The sequence below is a fragment of the Molothrus ater genome, chromosome 27 (genome assembly GCF_012460135.2).
Source record: "Molothrus ater isolate BHLD 08-10-18 breed brown headed cowbird chromosome 27, BPBGC_Mater_1.1, whole genome shotgun sequence".
NCBI lineage: Eukaryota > Metazoa > Chordata > Aves > Passeriformes > Icteridae > Molothrus > Molothrus ater.
In genome coordinates this window covers 2,274,862-2,295,192 of record NC_050504.2, presented here as the reverse complement: position 1 = coordinate 2,295,192, position 20,331 = coordinate 2,274,862, and the positions used below count along the sequence as shown (strand labels likewise).

The 20,331-nt window shown below is 57.1% G+C and overlaps 2 protein-coding genes and 1 gene segment (V, D, J or C); all 3 read right to left on the bottom strand.

The window, feature by feature from the left end:
- LOC118696794 (M1-specific T cell receptor alpha chain-like) overlaps positions 1-17,176 on the bottom strand; it is a 200,181-nt gene extending 183,005 nt beyond the window's left edge. The window contains exons 1-2 of the mRNA XM_054517466.1: positions 17,128-17,176; positions 15,994-16,289 (exon numbers count right to left, since the gene is read on the bottom strand). Coding sequence (XP_054373441.1) covers positions 15,994-16,289; positions 17,128-17,176 — 345 coding nt within the window. The remainder of the gene's footprint in view (positions 1-15,993; positions 16,290-17,127) is intronic.
- Positions 10,832-12,740, bottom strand: LOC118696797 (T cell receptor alpha variable 1-1-like). The segment is given in 3 exon segments: positions 10,832-10,854; positions 11,575-11,850; positions 12,692-12,740. Coding segments are annotated over 3 exon segments (348 nt in total).
- A 1,310-nt stretch (positions 17,177-18,486) lies between the features above and the next one.
- LOC118696491 (uncharacterized) lies at positions 18,487-19,594 on the bottom strand. Its single transcript, XM_036398647.1, has 2 exons — positions 19,552-19,594; positions 18,487-19,115 (listed from the first exon to the last, which is right to left on the bottom strand). The coding sequence occupies exons 1-2, from the start codon at positions 19,592-19,594 to the stop codon at positions 18,487-18,489; spliced, it is 672 nt and encodes a 223-aa protein (XP_036254540.1).
- Between the last annotated feature and the right edge of the window lie 737 nt (positions 19,595-20,331).

Sequence of the window (20,331 nt, the reverse complement as noted above, 5' to 3'; positions counted from 1 at the left end):
GCTGCGGGCTCGGGGCAGAGGAAGGAGCTGCGGAGGCGCGGCCCGGGAGCCCGGCGGGCGGAGCGGCAGCGCCCCCTGCTGGCCCCGGCCGGCCCCGCCCGCGGCGGTTCGTGCCCGGCCGCAGCCCCGGCTCCTCTGCCCGTGGCCCCCAGCGCGCAGTAATACACGGCCGCGTCCCCGCGCCGGGGCTCAGCGAGCCACAGCGAGCTGGAACTCCGATCTGCCGACACCAACACATGGCCCGCACTGCCCGGCAGCTCCTTGGAGTCTTTGTGAATGCTCACAAAGAGTTCGGGTCCTCGGCCCGGGAGCTGACGGTACCAGTAGATCGTTTGGCTGGTCTGGATTTGGGGATGTGAGCAGGTGATGTTGATGCCGGTGCCCTCGGTGGTGTCCAGTGACGGCTCCTGCTGTACCTGGGCTCTGGCCACAGCCACTGCCACGGAGAAAAGCACAATCACTTTTCGTTATCAGAAAATGCCATACAGTCGGAGATGGGGCAGGTAGAGAGAGCAGCGTTAACTGGGCGGCTTTCTGATAATAAAGTATAGAGAGAATATTGCTCCGAGAGGGTTTGGCAGGGGAAGAGAATCGGTGATGGTTATTTGAAAGGACAATTGGAATTTTTAAGAGAGGAAGGAGATGAGGAAAATAGATTTGCATGGATGTATGGATTGAGTGATGGACGGATGGATGGATGGATGGATGGATGGATGGATGGATGGATGGATGGATGGATGGATGGATGGATGGATGGATGGAAAATTGGAGGACCATAGGCAGACTCGCTGGGAAGGATTTCAGTGAGGCAAAAGAAACCCCTATGATGGCAGAGGAGGGGACAGAGAGCAAACAAGAACTGAGAAGGAGAAGAAGGATAAGAGATCAATCCCCGGGCGAGCGGGGTCTCACCCAACCCCCCGATGTCCCCCACTGCTGCTTTCCCCACGCACCGATCAGAACCACGGCCAGCGCGGCCAGCGCCGCGGCCCGAGCCCGCCGCATGCCGCTGCTCCGCCGGCTGAGCCTCGCTGTGCCCCCGAGCCCCGGCTCTGCTGCGGCCGTGCCGCCTCCTCTGGGCCGCCGCCAGCTCCGCCCCGGGGCTGAGCCCTGCGCCGCTGCCGCTCGGGCTCTCGCCGAGTCCTGGCAGGGAACGGAGGCGAGGCGAGCGCGGGGCCTGCGGGGCGGCGCTCGGCTCTCTGCACGTCGCAAGCGGCGGGGCCGGCCTGGGGGGCAGCGATCGGGCTGGGATCGTGGACATCACCATTGACAATGCCTGGCTTTCCTTCACTCCCATAATCTGTTCCCTCACATCGTCCCGTTGCTGTCATGTGGAGACTCCCGAATTGTCCTTCAGGGCACTGGAAGGAAATCCACACACACAGATACAGGACCTGGGCATAAATGCTTCAGCCTTTCTCTGTGTCCAAAAGACCAATCTGATATAGCATAGGGGAGAGCAGCTGTGCACTGGCCTGCAGAGACCTGTCTCTGTGTCCGTGTGTCTGTGTGTCCATGTGTCCCTGTCCCCATGTCTCTGTCTGTCCATGTATCTGTGTGTCCTTGTATCCCAGGCAAGGACACTGCTGAGGAAACCTGGGAAAAGCTGCAGCAGGAGCTTTGTGGAGAAGGACAAGGAGTCAGGCAAGGCCCTGGCTTGGTTTGTGTACTCACAGGCTGAACACAGGGTTAGATGTCCAGAGAGGCACAAATACATTCTTATAGGCAGTTTCAACAGGGTAGGTCGGAACCAGCAGACCAATGGTGACACATGGGCGGCAAAAACCAGTGACAATCAGGGTGAGCAGAGAGGTGAAGGATGGTGGATGTTTGAGCGACTAAATCCATGTTGGGATGTGATTTATGTGTGCACATCTCTGGTCAGGATTGTTCATGCAGATGTGCATGCACAGACTTGGGTGCAGGAGCAGGAATGGGAGCGAGTGTGCGTGTTTGCACATTAGTGGGGACATGGCAGAAGGAGAAGTGTCTATGCCTGGGTCTCCTTTGGAAACGTGAGAGCACACACCTCTTCATAAATGCAGAGCTATGAGGTACTCTTGGGGTGTGTGCAAGCTCCAGAGTGTGTTTGTGATACTGTGAACTGGTGTATGTGCAATAGGAGTTCTTGAATTACTTCTTCTCCTACTCTGGGTGCTGCTTTATTCCCAGCAAGGCATCAGGCAGGCTCAGGGATGTGATGGAAGTGAGGAGAAGCAACAGCAGTGCAGGTGAGGGCCAGCAGGCCCGGAGTGTGTGGGCCTTTGGGTGCCATTGGCGCTGTCGGTGCTGCGGGCTCGGGGCAGAGGAAGGAGCTGCGGAGGCGCGGCCCGGGAGCCCGGCGGGCGGAGCGGCAGCGCCCCCTGCTGGCCCCGCACGGCCCCGCCCGCGGCGGTTCGTGCCCGGCCGCAGCCCCGGCTCCTCTGCCCGTGGCCCCCAGCGCGCAGTAATACACGGCCGCGTCCCCGCGCCGGGGCTCAGCGAGCCACAGCGAGCTCCAACTCCCGTCCTCCGACACCGACAGCGATCCTGCAATGGCCGGCAGGGGCTTGGAGCCTCTATAAACAGCTGCGAGGAATTCGGGGCTTTGGCCCGGGAGCTGACGGTAGAAATGGATGTAATCATTGCTCTGTTTCTTGGTACGTGTGCAGGTGATGTTGATGCCGGTGCCCTCGGTGGTCTCCAGTGACGGCTCCTGCTGCACCTGGGCTCTCCCTGTAGCCACTGCCGGAGACAGAAAAAGGACAAATCTCATATTCTACACTGCCCTACGGCATAGTACCGATCTCACAGAAACAGTCAGGAACGTACAGAGATGATGACATAAAGAGGAGCGAAGGGATTTCAAGATTAGCAGGAATGGAAGTGTCCATGAATGGTTTGTGCAGAGATGAACGCAGGAATGACAGGAAGAACGGTTCAGTCACTGGACAATGGGGAGATATAAGAGAAAGTACAAAAAAAAAAAAATAAAAGAAAAAGAAGAAGAAAAGTTAGAATGCCTAAGGACTGGCTTTGTAACTAATAAAGAAGGAGAGGAATGGAATGCTTGCTCAGGGTTGGAGACAGAATCAGGTGATTTTCCTGGGACTATGCAATGAAGAAGAAGGAGAGAAAAACAAGAGTACAGCTCTTGGGAAAAGGTCTGAGAATAAGCCAGGGAGGACGGCAGCTTCCAGGGACTTGAGGGATCACCCATCCCCCGCCCGCGGCGCCTTCATCACCCCCACTCACCGATGAGCAGCGCGGCCAGCGCGGCCAGCGCCGCGGCCCGAGCCCGCCGCATGCCGCCGCTCCGCCGGCCGAGCCTCGCTGTGCCCCCGAGCCCCGGCTCTGCTGCGGCCGTGCCGCCTCCTCTGGGCCGCCGCCAGCTCCGCCCCGGGGCTGAGCCCTGCGCCGCTGCCGCTCGGGCTCTCGCCGAGTCCTGGCAGGGAACGGAGGCGAGGCGAGCGCGGGGCCTGCGGGGCGGCGCTCGGCTCTCTGCACGTCGCAAGCGGCGGGGCCGGCCTGGGGGGCAGCGATCGGCCTGGGATCGTGGACATCACCATTGACAGTGCCTGGCTTTCCTTCGCTCCCATAATCTGTTCCCTCACATCGTCCCTTTGCTATCATGTGGGGACTCCCGAATTGTCCTTCAGGGCACTGGAAGGTAATCCACATTCCCAGATTCAAGACCTGGGCATAAAGCCCCAGCCTTTCTCTCTGTCCTCGACACCAATGTGATGCAGCTCAGGGGAGAGCAGCTGTGCACTGGCATGATGAGACCTGTGTGTGTGTCTGTATATACGTGTATCTGTGTGCGTGTGTGTGTGTATGTGAGCTCTCCCAGTCATGCTGAGGTATTCCCAGTACTTCAAACAGAATTAAACTAAAAATACAATTTTGGGTGACCCCTTCCCCCCCCCCCCCTTATTGGGGCTGTCAATATCCAGTAGGAGATTGTGATATTTAGAGCAAATGGAAAAGGAGGGTTCTGGAAACAGGGACTGCATTTCAGCGTCTCTTCCCTGGACAAATCTCTTCCAGGCTGCTACATCATTGTACAACTGCACACAGGCTTCTTCTGAGTTTGGAAAACTGGTGAATCTGATGCCCCTTCCTTTTCTCTTTCTCCTACAAAATTACCCACTCGACAAATGTCTCAGCAGAGGTAGTTTTCTTCTGTTCTAAGTCCACTCTCATGGGGAATACATTCACCAAAACAAGGGAATACCTGACGTACTTAACACCTTCTGTGCCTCAGTCTTCAAGATTAGGATTGCTTATCATCAGGACAATGCCTCCTGATCTGGGAGACAGGGAGGGCAAGCAGCAAGGAACCCCTGTAATCCAGACGGAGGAAGTTAAAGATTTGCTAAGTCTCTTCGAGGCTCACAAGATTTAAGGATTGAATGGGTTTGGTGCTAGGGAGATGAGGCAGCTGGGTCAAAAGCTCATTAAGGCAGTGCTGAGAAGAGGGGCTGAGGGAGGTCGGTGACTCCAAGCTGGAGCTGCCGTTGTCAGTGCCTGTGTGGATGTCGATGTCAATGCCGGTGTCAATGACGGTGCCTGTTCCGGTGTCGGTTCTGGTGGCGGCAGCGCCCCGGCAGCCCGGGACGAGCGGGGCTCGGCGGCCCCGGCGGGCGGAGCGGCAGCGCCCCCTGCTGGCCCCGGCCGGCCCCGCCCGCGGCGGTTCGTGCCCGGCCGCAGCCCCGGCTCCTCTGCCCGTGGCCCCCAGCGCGCAGTAATACACGGCCGCGTCCCCGCGCCGGGGCTCAGCGAGCCACAGCGAGCTGGAACTCCGATCTGCCGACACCAACACATGGCCCGCACTGCCCGGCAGCTCCTTGGAGTCTTTGTGAATGCTCACGAAGAGTTCGGGTCCTCGGCCCGGAAATTTTTGGTACCAGTAGATCAATTCGTTTCTCTGGATTTTTGGATGTGAGCAGGTGATGTTGATGCCGGTGCCCTCGGTGGTCTCCACTGTTGACGCCTGCTCTACCTGGGCTCTGGCCACAGCCACTGCCATGGAGAAACCAACAATCACTTTCCATCGGCAGCAAATGCCTTGCACGGGAAGAGGGAAGAGGGTAGAGGAGGACAGATCACAGGCAGCTGCAATATGCTGACAAAAAAGCATGGAGAGACTGTTTCTCTGAAACGAATTACTTGGAATTAAGAATGTGGTATATTTGGGGGAAATAAGACTGTGGGAGAAGTGTCAGACTGCTGAAGGGGAGACTGGAATGAGGAAAAGAGATTGGCTGAAATGCATGGATTAGTAGATGATTGAATGAATCAATGAATTACTAAAGAAATTGAATAGTAGAGCAGGGGAAGATGGGAGAAAACAGATTCATTGAGAGGAGGCTTGCGGGTTTTGAAAGAGAAAAAGCACGGAGGAGCAAGAGTGCCAGAGACAAATGCCGAGCCCAATGCTCATCCCAGGCATCCACAGACCCGGCCTACGCCACCTCCACCGCCCCCTCCACGCACCGATGAGCAGCGCGGCCAGCGCCGCCAGCGCCGCGGCCCGAGCCCGCCGCATGCCGCCGCTCCGCCGGCCGAGCCTCGCTGTGCCCCCGAGCCCCGGCTCTGCTGCGGCCGTGCCGCCTCCTCTGGGCCGCCGCCAGCTCCGCCCCGGGGCTGAGCCCTGCGCCGCTGCCGCTCGGGCTCTCGCCGAGTCCTGGCAGGGAACGGAGGCGAGGCGAGCGCGGGGCCTGCGGGGCGGCGCTCGGCTCTCTGCACGTCGCAAGCGGCGGGGCCGGCCTGGGGGGCAGCGATCGGCCTGGGATCGTGGAGATCACCATTGACAGTGCCTGGCTTTCCTTCACTCCCATAATCTGTTCCCTCACATCGTCCCTTTGCTGTCATGTGGGGACTCCCGAATTTACCTTCAGGGCACTGGAAGGTAATCCACATTCCCAGATTCAAGACCTGGGCATAAAGCCCCAGCCTTTCTCTCTGTCCATGAAACCAGTGTGATGCATCTCAGGGGAGAGCAGCTGTGCACTGGCCTGGAGAGATCCGTCTGTGTGTCCGCTGTCCGCATGTCTCTGTGTCTGTCTTTAGAGCAGCTGGAAAAGGAGGGCCCAGGAAGCAGAAACTGCATGTCAGCCCCTCTTCCCTGGACAAATGTCCTGCAGGATCTCCTGCGGGCTCCTTCTGAATCTGGGCAAATGCTGCTCTGTGATGCACAGGGCAGAGCAGTGGAGAGCATCTCCAGTGTGATCAAGGCATTTCACTGGTGAAGTAACACACAGATACACACACAGACTCAGACACAGACACACAGACACACAGACACACAGACACACACGCAGAGGCTTCTGCCCATCAGGGGGATTCATGCCCGAATTTGTGCTCAAACGTGGATTCCTGTACACTCTACTTGAACACAAGCACACACAAACCTGGAGCACAGGCAAGGACACAATCAGCCATGGACCCATCACAGGAAACCTGGGAGCAACTGCAGCAGGGCTGGAACCTTGTGGGGAAGGACAAAGAGTCAGGCAAGGCAGTGGCATGGTTTCTGTTCTGACAGGCAGAATAGAGTATAAGATGTCCAGAGAGGCACAAATACTTTCCTGAAGTCAATTTCATCAGGGCAGGGTCGGAACCAGAACTCCAATGCTGACACATGTGGAGGCAAGAAACAGTGACAATCAGAGTGAGCTGAAGAGGGAAGAAGGGAAGGTGTATATGTAAGTGTGTGGGAATTGATCCGTTTTGGGAAGTGCTTTTTGTGTGCACATCTTTGGACAGGAGCGTTCATGCAGATGTGTGTGCACAGACTTGGGTGCAGAAGCAGGAATGGGAGCGAGTGTGCATGTATGCACATTAGTGGGGATATGGCAGAAGGAGTAATATCTGTGCCTGGGTATCCTTTGGAAATGTGTGTGCACACAGCTCTTCGTAAATGCAGAGCTATGAGTTACTCTTTGGTGTATGCAAGTTCCAGAGTGTGTTTGCGATACTGTGAACTTGTGTAGGTACAGTAGGAGATCTTTTAATACTGCTTCTCCAACTCTGGGTGCTGCTTTATTCCCAGAATGGCATCAGGGAGGCTCAGGGATATGATGGAAGTGAGGAGAAGCAACAGCAGTGCAGGTGAGGGCCAGCAGGCCCGGAGTGTGTGGGCCTTTGGGTGCCATTGGCGCTGTCGGTGCTGCGGGCTCGGGGCAGAGGAAGGAGCTGCGGAGGCGCGGCCCGGGAGCCCGGCGGGCGGAGCGGCAGCGCCCCCTGCTGGCCCCGCACGGCCCCGCCCGCGGCGGTTCGTGCCCGGCCGCAGCCCCGGCTCCTCTGCCCGTGGCCCCCAGCGCGCAGTAATACACGGCCGCGTCCCCGCGCCGGGGCTCAGCGAGCCACAGCGAGCTCCAACTCCGATCTGCCGACACCGACAGACGCCCTTTAGGGACTCGCATCTGCTTGGTCGATTTAGGAGTGAGCGCCAGGAGTTCGGGGCTTTGGCCCGGCAGCTGACGGTAAAAATAGATGAAATCACCAGTCCGGATATTGGGGTGTGAGCACTTGATGGTGATACTGGTGCCCTCGGTGGTCTCCAGGAACGGATCCTGCTGTACCTGGGCTCTGACTGCAGCCACTGCCAGGGAAAGAAAAAGAACAAACATGAACTCCTACTTTCTATACCCAGCTCTGCCTGCCAATCCCCAGAACAAAGCCTGCACAAGCTTTCCCACTTCCTCTGGGAACTGTTTTCCTCCACATCTCTCTCATCACAGAGAGCTGAGGAGGAAAACAGTTCCCAGAGCATGCCATGGAGATATGTAGGAACGGAAGTGTCCATGAATGGTTTGTGAAGAGATGAATGAGTGAATGACAGAAGGATCGGTGCAGTCGCTGGAGAATGGGAGGATGGGAGAGAAAGCACAAAAAGGCAAGAAGAATATTAGTCAGGGGTAAGGTCTGATTTCGTGAGCTATAAAGAAGGAATGTTTGTGCGGGTTTTGAAAGAGAATAGAAGTTCAGGATGGAGAAGAGAGAGGGATGAAGAGGAGAACAGCTCTCGAGAAAAGGTCTGTGCAGAAGCCAGGCAGGGCGGCAGCGTCCGGGCACCTGCGGGATCACCCCAGCCCCACTCACCGATGAGCAACGCGGCCAGCGCGGCCAGCGCCGCGGCCCGAGCCCGCCGCATGCCGCCGCTCCGCCGGCCGAGCCTCGCTGTGCCCCTGAGCCCCGGCTCTGCTGCGGCCGTGCCGCCTCCTCTGGGCCGCCGCCAGCTCCGCCCCGGGGCTGAGCCCTGCGCCGCTGCCGCTCGGGCTCTCGCCGAGTCCTGGCAGGGAACGGAGGCGAGGCGAGCGCGGGGCCTGCGGGGCGGCGCTCGGCTCTCTGCACGTCGCAAGCGGCGGGGCCGGCCTGGGGGGCAGCGATCGGGCTGGGATCGTGGGCATCACCATTGACAGTGCCTGGCTTTCCTTCGCTCCCATAATCTGTTCCCTCACATCGTCCCTTTGCTGTCATGTGGGGACTCCCGAATTTACCTTCAGGGCACTGGAAGGTAATCCACATTCCCAGATTCAAGACCTGGGCATAAAGCCCCAGCCTTTCTCTCTGTCCATGAAACCAATGTGATGCATCTCAGGGGAGAGCAGCTGTGCACTGGCCTGGAGAGATCCGTCTGTGTGACCGCTGTCCGCATGTCTCTGTGTCTGTCTTTAGAGCAGCTGGAAAAGGAGGGCCCGGGAAGCAGAAACTGCATGTCAGCCCCTCTTCCCTGGACAAATGTCCTGCAGGATCTCCTGCGGGCTCCTTCTGAATCTGGGCAAATGCTGCTCTGTGATGCAAAGGGCAGAGCAGTGGAGAGCATCTCCAGTGTGATCAAGGCATTTCACTGGTGAAGTAACACACACAGACTCAGACACAGACACACAGACACACAGACACACACGCAGAGGCTTCTGCCCATCAGGGGGATTCATGCCCGAATTTGTGCTCAAACATGGATTCCTGTACACTCTACTTGAACACAAGCACACACAAACCTGGAGCACAGGCAAGGACACAATCAGCCATGGACTCTTCACAGGAAACCTGGGAGCAACTGCAGCAGGGCTGGAACCTTGTGGGGAAGGACAAAGAGTCAGGCAAGGCAATGGCATGGTTTCTGTTCTGACAGGCAGAATAGAGTATAAGATGTCCAGAGAGGCACAAATACTTTCCTGAAGTCAATTTCATCAGGGCAGGGTCGGAACCAGAACTCCAATGCTGTTACAAGTGGAGGCAAGAAACAGTGACAATCAGAGTGAGCTGAAGAGGGAAGAAGGGAAGGTGTATATGTAAGTGTGTGGGAATTGATCCGTTTTGGGATGTGCTTTTTGTGTGCACATCTCTGGACAGGATTGTTCATGCAGATGTGTGTGCACAGACTTGGGTGCAGAAGCAGGAATGGGAGCGAGTGTGCATGTATGCACATTAGTGGGGATATGGCAGAAGGAGTAATGTCTGTGCCTGGGTATCCTTTGGAAATGTGTGTGCACACAGCTCTTCGTAAATGCAGAGCTATGAGTTACTCTTTGGTGTATGCAAGTTCCAGAGTGTGTTTGCGATACTGTGAACTTGTGTAGGTGCAGTAGGAGATCTTTTAATACTGCTTCTCCAACTCTGGGTGCTGCTTTAATACCAGAATGGCATCAGGGAGGCTCAGGGATATGATGGAAGTGAGGAGAAGCAATAGCAGTGCAAGTGAGGGCCAGCAGGCCCGGAGTGTGTGGGCCTTTGGGTGCCATTGGCGCTGTCGGTGCTGCGGGCTCGGGGCAGAGGAAGGAGCTGCGGAGGCGCGGCCCGGGAGCCCGGCGGGCGGAGCGGCAGCGCCCCCTGCTGGCCCCGGCCGGCCCCGCCCGCGGCGGTTCGTGCCCGGCCGCAGCCCCGGCTCCTCTGCCCGTGGCCCCCAGCGCGCAGTAATACACGGCCGCGTCCCCGCGCCGGGGCTCAGCGAGCCACAGCGAGCTGGAACTCCGATCTGCCGACACCGACAGACGCCCTTTAGGGACTCGCATCTGCTTGGTCGATTTAGGAGCGAGCACCAGGAGTTCGGGGCTTTGGCCCGGCAGCTGACGGTAAAAATGGATGAAATCACCAGTCCGGATATTGGGGTGTGAGCACTTGATGGTGATACTGGTGCCCTCGGTGGTCTCCAGGAACGGCTCCTGCTGTACCTGGGCTCTGACTGCAGCCACTGCCAGGGAAAGAAAAAGAACAAACATCAACGCCTACTTTCGATACCCAGCTCCGCCTGCCAATCCCCAGAACAAAGCCTGCACAAGCTTTCCCACTTCCTCTGGGAACTGTTTTCCTCCACATCTCTCTCATCACAGAGAGCTGAGGAGGAAAACAGTTCCCAGAGCATGCCATGGAGATATGTAGGAACGGAAGTGTCCATGAATGGTTTGTGAAGAGATGAATGAGTGAATGACAGAAGGATCGGTGCAGTCGCTGGAGAATGGGAGGATGGGAGAGAAAGCACAAAAAGGCAAGAAGAACATTAGTCAGGGGTAAGGTCTGATTTCGTGAACTGTAAAGAAGGAATGTTTGTGCGGGTTTTGAAAGAGAATGGAAGTTCAGGATGGAGAAGAGAGAGGGATGAAGAGGAGAACAGCTCTCGAGAAAAGGTCTGTGCAGAAGCCAGACAGGGCGGCAGCCTCCGGGCACCTGCGGGATCGCCCCAGCCCCACGCACCGATGAGCAGCGCGGCCAGCGCGGCCAGCGCCGCGGCCCGAGCCCGCCGCATGCCGCCGCTCCGCCGGCCGAGCCTCGCTGTGCCCCTGAGCCCCGGCTCTGCTGCGGCCGTGCCGCCTCCTCTGGGCCGCCGCCAGCTCCGCCCCGGCCGGCCTCAGGCCCCGCCTCTCACAGCACCTGCACAACCTGCGACACAAGGACCTTTGGCATGGCCAGGGACAAGGGACAGCTGTGTCCCATCGCACACAGCAGCCACACCGCCTGGGCAGCCGATCCACCCTGCACACACCTGCAGCGGGCGGCTGCTGGCCCCGCTCAGCGGCTCTCAGGCTGTTTGTGAGCCTGGGCAGCTGCTGCTCTGTGCTGTTCGGGGCCAGAGCGGTGCTCGGTGTCCCTGGCATGGAAGGAAATTCCCTCCCGATCAGGGACACACGCGGACACACCCAGGGCCGTCCTACCCGGTGTGGAGCCACAGACAAATCCGTGCTTCACGTGTGTCCCTGCAAACGGGGCTGCTCCAAGAGCAACCAAGGCAGGGACACACAAGCAGCCCCGGGCTCTGCTGAGGACATGCGGGTTCAAAAGCAGCAGGGCTGGGATGTGGAAGGACAAGGTCTCAGGCAAGCACAGGGGGAATTTTTCTTTTTTACTTAGAGACTGCAAAATGCAGAGATAAGTCAATATACTCCAAAATATTTTCCTAAGTGAAGTGCTAGGATGGATGGGGTAAAAACCACCAGACCATTGTACACACATGTGGATTCAAATTCTGCTGAGTATCAGGGTGAGATCAGAGTCCCTTTGCCAAGCTCAGCCTTGCACTGACACATGCCCTCCCTGGCCTGGGTTGTTGCACAGCTGAGGAAGCTCCCTGCACCAGGGTGTCTTGCACAGCACAGAGGTACAAGGCAGTGTCAGAGAGCTCCACTTCCTCCAGCTGCAGGACACTGGATTTGCCCGTGGTGTTCAGGTACGTGGTGAAACGGCCAGTGGGCTTGGGGCCAGCCCCTGCTTGATAGGAGATCAGCTCTGGGGCTCTGCCTTTCCTCAGCTGGTACCACAGCAAGGCATTAAAATAACTGGTATGGTATTTGCAGGTGGTGTGGAAGGGGTGTCCCTGCTTCACCAAGACTGGTCCATCTTCCTGGGTGACTGTGTCCTGCCCCGTGGTGCCTGGAAGAAAGTGATGCTGAGCAGTTCCACAGGGAAACACAATGGGAAGTGCATGGAAAAGGCTGGTGGAGAAAGGTCCCTGCCTTGTAGCAGAGTCCTGAGAGATTTTGGGCAGGAGTTCGGAGCTCTCTGCTCTGCATCACCAATAGGAGAGTTGGGCTGTGTCCCTGCTCCTGCTCCCTCTGCTTAAAGGACCGGGGAACAGCCTGCCATGCCTGAACTGTGTGTGCTGGAACCAGCAGCCTTCCAGCTCCCTGAGGTGCCCAGCAAGGTAGAGCAGAAAGGTTCATCCAGCTTCCCCACTCCTGTCACCTCTGAAAGCTCCTGAGCACACACAAAGCTGAGCTTGGAAAGAGCGAGCCCTGCTTGTGTCCATGCCAGTGAACACGGGAAGTTGTGGCAGAGCTGTGTCAGCCTGGAGGCAGAATGGAACACCCTGATAATGGAATGGTATGAAAAACTGTGAGGTGCCGGGGGCAAGTTGGACAGAATGTGGGAATTTAACCTAAAACAGGAGCAATATGGCACTGCAGACACAGCTGAGATTTCCTGAGATGACAGCACGTGGATGAGGAGAGAGAGGCAGAGGCAGATGGATTTAAGGTGAGAGAAAAGACACAGAAGGGCCCGAGGCTTCTCTCTCTTCCCTTTCCCTTTCCAAATCGAAGAGCTTCTTCAGGAAACACTTGCAAAACCACAAACAAAAGCAGTTTTTTCTTATCCTTTTCTATTCATTCACTGGCATTTCCCCCATGGTCCTGATTAGGCTTTTGAGGATATCCTGGGCGGAAGAAGAAGAGGAAGAAGAAGAGGAGAGCCGTGGGGAAAAGCCAGGACTTACCCAGGAGCTGGCCCAGGAGGACGGTGAGGATGAGATAAGCGAGGTGCATGCCGAGACCGAGGTGCTGAGTGAGCAAGTGTTTGCTGAGTGAGGCAGAGGCAGAAAGGACGTCCCAGCCCCGAGAGAACGGAGCCGCCGGAAACGACTCTCGGCGGGAGCAAAGGGAGCAGCGGCGGAGCAGGCAGAGCAATGACCTCTCCTTGCAGTGCCTGAAATGCTCCTTGTGCGTTTCTGGCTCCTCCAGCAGCAGCCCCCGAGGCTCCCTCAGCCCCTGGCATTGTCAGCATTCCCATGGCAAGGGGCTGTTCCCGCAGTGGGGTCCTCACCTCCGCAGCTGCAATGCCCAGCTCTGCTGCACACCCAGGCCCGGGCATTCAGGGGCTTCTTCCCCGCTGAGGTTTCTCACCCTCCCGAGGTGTCCTCAGCTCTCTGGGGTCATTGCTAATCTCCAAATCCTGATGGCTTTTGAAGAACCTCATGGCTGGAGGTGGAACAGCCTCACAAGCATTCCTTGGTGGGTGCTCCCTAACCACACAAGACTCCCTCAAAGCTCCATTATCCTCATGTTTCTCTTGTCCCTTCTGGTCACTGACAAAGCTCAGCCAGAGCCAACTCACAGCAGTTTCCTAATGGCCCATCAATTAGAAGCTGGAGAGCTCTGTGCTCTCTCTTTCTCTCCTTATCACCTACTGTTACATTGGTGTCATTGTGTGCTTTGCTCCTCACTTTCCCTTTTCCTTGTTCTTCCCTTGGAAAGGAAAATGGATGTGATGTGAGCCTTAGAGAAGCAGACAGTCTCGCCTTTCACGTGCCCTGACTGTGGCCTCAGCTGAACTTGCTCAGCCCAAAGAGTTCCTGAAGATGCTGAAAGGCTCCTGTCCCCAAAGGAAATGGGGTCCTTAGAGCAAGTCTCTGGAGAGAAATATCCTGTGGAGATCAGTCATTCAAGTGTCTCCCTCCAACACTTGCAGCACTGCTAAATCCTGGCATTTGTTCCTCTGGATGCTGGACAGGTTACTAAAGTGAAGGGAAAGGGGCAAACCGAATTCAGGGGGAGGCTGGGTATAAGCAAGCCCTTCAATGATATGAAATGCTCCTCTACTCCAACCAATTGATTGGTCTCCCTACCAGATGTTCTACTGTTTCAGGAAGGTGCTGAATGCACATTCATGGATGTTTGTGGACATCTGAGGACGAGAACAAAATGTAGAGAGGTGAATTTCATCCTCAGGTGGCATTAAAAGCACACCTGCCTTACACAACCAGGAGAGAATGCACCTTGCAGTATGGACCAGAGACATTTCTGCAGAGACAGAGATTTCTTTGTCACCTCAATGCAAACCCCTCTCATGCATTGATCTACTGACCTGACAGCACTCCAGGAATTAGCCGCTGTGTGCCTGTGAGCGCAGCTGCTTTGTCAGCTCCCAGCCCAGGTGCTGTCAAGGAGCGGCCGCAGGAGAGGCCGGGCTGTGTGTGGGGACTGTGTGAGTGCAGGTTGCGGGCGGTTGTGAGGCGTGTTGGGGGCCGTGCGGGGCCGCGCGGGGCCGGTGCTGCGGGCTCGGGGCAGAGGAAGGAGCTGCGGAGGCGCGGCCCGGGAGCCCGGCGGGCGGAGCGGCAGCGCCCCCTGCTGGCCCCGCACGGCCCCGCCCGCGGCGGTTCGTGCCCGGCCGCAGCCCCGGCTCCTCTGCCCGTGGCCCCCAGCGCGCAGTAATACACGGCCGCGTCCCCGCGCCGGGGCTCCGCGAGCCACAGCGAGCTGGAACTCCGATCTGCCGACACAAACAGCCATCCTGCACTGCCCGGCAGCTCCTTGGACTCTTTCATAGTGAGTGCGAGGAGTTCAGGTCCTTGGCCCGGGAGCTGTCGGTACCACTGGATCCAATAACCGGTCTGGATTTGGGGATGTGAGCAGGTGATGTTGATGCCGGTGCCCTCGGTGGTCTCTGTGAATGGCTCCTGCTGTACCTGGGCTCTGACCATAGCCACTGCCACGGAGAAACCAACAATCACTTTTCTTTTGCAGAAAATGATATTCAGGAACATAGAAAGATGAGGAGGAAAACAGCTCCCAGAGGACGTTAAGATATGCAGGAATGGAAGTGTCCATGTATGGTTTGTGGAGAGATGAATGATTGAATGACAAAAGAATCGGTGCAGTCGCTGAAGAATGGGAGGATTTGGGAGAAAGCACAAAAAGACAAGAAGGAAATTAGCAAGGGGTATGGAGAGACTTTGTGAGTAATAAAGAAAGAATACTTGTGCAGGGTTGGGTAGAGAAAATAAGCCGGAGATTTCTGCGGGACTATGGGATGGAGAAGAGGGAGGGATGAACAGGAGACAGCTCTCGAGAAAAGGTCTGTGCAGAAGGCAGGCAGGGCGGCAGCGTCCGGGCACCTGCGGGATCACCCCAGCCCCACGCACCGATGAGCAGCGCAGCCAGCGCCGCCAGCGCCGCGGCCCGAGCCCGCCGCATGCCGCCGCTCCGCCGGCCGAGCCTCGCTGTGCCCCTGAGCCCCGGCTCTGCTGCGGCCGTGCCGCCTCCTCTGGGCCGCCGCCAGCTCCGCCCCGGCCGGCCTCAGCCCCCGCCTCTCACAGCACCTGCACGACCTGCGACACGAGGACCTTTGGCATGGCCAGGGACAAGGGACAGCTGTGTCCCATCGCACACAGCAGCCACACCGCCTGGGCAGCCGATCCACCCTGCACACACCTGCAGCGGGCGGCTGCCGGCCCCGCTCAGCGGCTCTCAGGCTGTTTGTGAGCCTGGGCAGCTGCTGCTCCGTGCTGTTCGGGGCCAGAGCGGTGCTCGGTGTCCCTGGCATGATCAGGAAATTCCCTCCCGATCGAGGACACACGCGGACACACCCAGGGCCGTCCTACCCAGTGTGGAGCCACAGACAAATCCGTGCTTCACGTGTGTCCATGCAAACGGGGCTGCTCCAAGAGCACCCAAGGCAGGGACACACAAGCAGCCCTGGGCTCTGCTGAGGACATGCGGGGTCAAAAGCAGCAGGGCTGGGGTGTGGAAGGACAAGGTCTCAGGCAAGCACAGGGGGAATTTTTCTTTTTTACTTAGAGACTGCAAAATGCAGAGGTAAGTCAATATTCTCCAAAATATTTTCCTAAGTGAAGTGCTAGGATGGATGGGGTAAAAACCACCAGACCATTGTACACACTCGTGGATGCAAATTCTGCTGAGTATCAGGGTGAGATCAGAGTCCCTTTGCCAAGCTCAGCCTTGCACTGACACATGCCCTCCCTGGCCTGGGTTGTTGCACAGCTGAGGAAGCTCCCTGCACCAGGGTGTCTTGCACAGCACAGAGGTACAAGGCAGTGTCAGAGAGCTCCACTTCCTCCAGCTGCAGGACACTGGATTTGCTTGTGGTGTTCAGGTACGTGGTGAAACGGCCACTGGGCTTGGGGCCAGCCCCTGCTTGATAGGAGATCAGCTCTGGGGCTCTGCCTTTCCTCAGCTGGTACCACAGCAAGGCATTAAAATAACTGGTGTGGTATTTGCAGGTGGTGTGGAAGGGGTGTCCCTGCTTCACCAAGACTGGTCCATCTTCCTGGGTGACTGTGTCCTGCCCCGTGGTGCCTGGAAGAAAGTGATGCTGAGCAGTTCCACAGGGAAACACAATGGGAAGTGCATGGAAAAGGCTGGTGGAGAAAGGTCCCTGCCTTGTAGCCCAGTCCTGAGAGATTTTGGGCAGGAGTTCGGAGCTCTCTGCTCTGCATTGCCAAAAGGAGAGCTGGGCTGTGTCCCTGCTCCTGCTCCCTCTGCTTAAAGGACCGGGGAACAGCCTGCCATGCCTGAACTGTGTGTGCTGGAACCAGCAGCCTTCCAGCTCCCTGAGGTGCCCAGCAAGGTAGAGCAGAAAGGTTCATCCAGCTTCCCCATTCCTGTCACCTCTGAAAGCTCCTGAGCACACACAAAGCTGAGCTTGGAAAGAGCGAGCCCTGCTTGTGTCCATGCCAGTGAACACGGGAAGCTGTGGCAGAGCTGTGTCAGCCTGGAGGCAGAATGGAACACCCTGATAATGGAATGGTATGAAAAACTGTGAGGTGCCGGGGGCAGGTTAGACAGAATGTGGGAATTTACACTAAAACAGGAGCTATATGGTACTGCAGACACAGCTGAGATTTCCTGAGGTGACAGCACGTGGATGAGGAGAGAGAGGCAGAGGCAGATGGATTTAAGGTGAGAGAAAAGACACAGAAGGGCCCGAGGTTTCTCTCTCTTCCCTTTCCCTTTCCAAATCGAAGAGCTTCTTCAGGAAACACTTGCAAAACCACAAACAAAAGTAGTTTTTTCTTATCCTTTTCTATTCATTCACTGGCATTTCCCCCATGGTCCTGATTTGGCTTTTGAGGATATCCTGGGTGGAAGAAGAGGAAGAAGAAGAGGGGAGCCGTGGGGAAAAGCCAGGACTTACCCAGGAGCTGGCCCAGGAGGACGGTGAGGATGAGATAAGCGAGGTGCATGCCGAGACCGAGGTGCTGAGTGAGCAAGTGTTTGCTGAGTGAGGCAGAGGCAGAAAGGACGTCCCAGCCCCGAGAGAACGGAGCCGCCGGAATCGACTCTCGGCGGGAGCAAAGGGAGCAGCGGCGGAGCAGGCAGAGCAATGACCTCTCCTTGCAGTGCCTGAAATGCTCCTTGTGCGTTTCTGGCTCCTCCAGCAGCAGCCTCCGAGGCTCCGTCAGCCCCTGGCATTGAGAGCATTCCCATGGCAAGGGGCTGTTCCCGCAGTGGGGTCCTCACCTCCGCAGCTGCAATGCCCAGCTCTGCTGCACACCCAGGCCCGGGCATTCAGGGGCTTCTTCCCCGCTGAGGTTTCTCACCCTCCCGAGGTGTCCTCAGCTCTCTGGGGTCATTGCTAATCTCCAAATCCTGATGGCTTTTGAAGAACCTCATGGCTGGAGGCGGAACAGCCTCACAAGCATTCCTTGGTGGGTGCTCCCTAACCCCACAAGACTCCCTCAAACCTCCATTATCCTCATGTTACTCTTGTCCCTTCTTGTCACTAACAAAGCTCAGCCAGAGCCAACTCACAGCAGTTTCCTAATGGCCCATCAATTAGAAGCTGGAGAGCTCTGTGCTCTCTCTTTCTCCCCTTATCACCTACTGCTACATTGGTGTCATTGTGTGCTTTGCTCCTCACTTTCCCTTTTCCTTGTTCTTCCCTTGGAAAGGAAAATGGATGTGATGTGAGCCTTAGAGAAGCAGACAGTCTCGCCTTTCACATGCCCTGACTGTGGCCTCAGCTGAACTTGCTCAGCCCAAAGAGTTCCTGAAGATGCTGAAAGGCTCCTGTCCCCAAAGGAAATGGGGTCTCTAGAGCAAGTCCCTGGAGGGAAACATCATGCGGAGATCAGTCATTCAAGTGTCTCCCTCCAACACTTGCAGCACTGCTAAATCCTGGCATTTGTTCCTCTGGATGCTGGACAGGTTACTAAAGGGAAGGGAAAGGGGCAAACCGAATTCAGGGGGAGGCTGGGTATAAGCAAGCCCTTCAATGATATGAAATGCTCCTCTACTCCAACCAATTGATTGGTCTCCCTACCAGATGTTCTACTGTTTCAGGAAGATGCTGAATGCACATTCATGGATGTTTGTGGACATCTGAGGACGAGAACAAAATGTAGAGAGGTGAGTTTCTTCCTCAGGTGGCATTAAAAGCACACCTGCCTTACACAGCCAGGAGAGAATGCACTTTGCAGTATGGAACAGAGACATTTCTGCAGAGACAGAGATTTCTTTGTCACCTCAATGCAAACGCCTCTCATGCATTGACCTACTGACCTGACAGCACTCCAGGAATTAGCCGCTGCGTGCCTGTGAGCGCAGCTGCTTTGTCAGCTCCCAGCCCAGGTGCTCTCAAGGAGCGGCCGCAGGAGAGGCCGGGCTGTGTGTGGGGACTGTGTGAGTGCAGGTTGCGGGCGGTTGTGAGGCGTGTTGGGGGCCGTGCGGGGCCGCGCGGGGCCGGTGCTGCGGGCTCGGGGCAGAGGAAGGAGCTGCGGAGGCGCGGCCCGGGAGCCCGGCGGGCGGAGCGGCAGCGCCCCCTGCTGGCCCCGCACGGCCCCGCCCGCGGCGGTTCGTGCCCGGCCGCAGCCCCGGCTCCTCTGCCCGTGTCCCGCAGAGCGCAGTAATACACGGCCGCGTCCCCGCGCCGGGGCTCAGCGAGCCACAGCGAGCTGGAACGCCGATCTGCCGACACATACAGCCATCCTGCACTGCCCGGCAGCTCCTTGGACTCTTTAAGAGTGAGTGCGAGGAGTTCAGGTGCTTGGCCCGGGAGCTGTCGGTACCACTGGATCCAATCTCTGGTCTGGATTTGGGGATGTGAGCAGGTGATGTTTATGCCGGTGCCCTCGGTGGTCTCCGTGAATGGCTCCTGCTGTACCTGGGCTCTGACCATAGCCACTGCCACGGAGAAACCAACAATCACTTTTCTTTTGCAGAAAATGATATTCAGGAACATAGAGAGATGAGGAGGAGAACAGTTCCCAGAGGACGTTAAGATATGCAAGAATGGAAGTGTCCATGAATGGTTTGTGGAGAGATGAATGAGTGAATGACAGAAGAATCAGTGCAGTCGCTGAAGAATAGGAGGATGTGGGAGAAAGCACAAAAAGACAAGAAGGAAATTAGCAAGGGGTATGGAGAGACTTTGTGAGTAATAAAGAAAGAATACTTGTGCAGGGTTGGGTAGAGAAAATAACTGGAGATTTCTGCGGGACTATAGGATGCAGAAGAGGGAGGGATGAACAGGAGAACAGCTCTGGAGAAAAGGTCTCTGAAGAAGCCAGACAGGGCGGCAGCGTCCGGGCACCTGCGGGATCGCCCCAGCCCCACGCACCGATGAGCAGCGCGGCCAGCGCCGCGGCCCGAGCCCGCCGCATGCCGCCGCTCCTCCGGCCGAGCCTCGCTGTGCCCCTGAGCCCCGGCTCTGTGCTCTGACTCTGCCGCCTCCTCTTCTCTCCTCTCTCTCCATCGCCCCCAGCTCCGCCCCGGACTGAGCCCTGCCCTGGCGCCGCTCGGGCTGTCTGAAAGCACTCGGGCTCTGCACGGACACAGCTTGGTGTCCTGGCAAATGGACTCTCCCCCTCCTCCAGCAAGGACATCTCAGCAAGAATCAGCCGGCATAGGTCCAGCTGCAGCCCGAGGCAGCAACAGGGCCCTGAACCAGGAGATGGAGCAGTTTCCCCGAGCTGTCTCTGTGCTCAGGGGCTGGAAACAGCAGCCAGGGATTTTCTGCAGATGGCAGTGAGGAGGCTGAAAGCCCCATGTTCCAGCAGGTGTTTGTAGCTTAGTCTCCTGTTGCAGAGTCTAGTCTCTATTCCTTGTTTCCTTTCCACAGGTGTTTCCAGGATTTTCTGGGAACAACTTGGGCAACAGAGGCCAGTTCACTGCCTGTTCTTGGTTGTTCGATGTCACCTCCAAACTTGTGGAGAGTGTCCTCCTTCCCACTATTCACAACATTCATGGTAACATTCAACACTAGTGGTCCTACTGCTGATCCCTGAGGGACCCCAGAGTTGTCTGCCAGCTGGGGTTTGAAACAATGGCCACAACACTTTGGGCCTGGTAGGCCAGATAATTTTCCACTCACCTTATCCCAATCTTACTGATCCCTTTT

What these genes read in the sequence shown, in the direction of transcription:
- LOC118696491 (XM_036398647.1), bottom strand. Translation starts at nt 19,594, where the DNA reads ATGCGGCGGGCTCGGGCCGCGGCGCTGGCCGCGCTGCTCATCG. An exon ending in GCTGGCCGCGCTGCTCATCG is followed by an intron (nt 19,116 to 19,551) that starts GTGCGTGGGGCT and finishes TCTCCGTGGCAG; the next exon opens with TGGCTATGGTCAGAGCCCAG.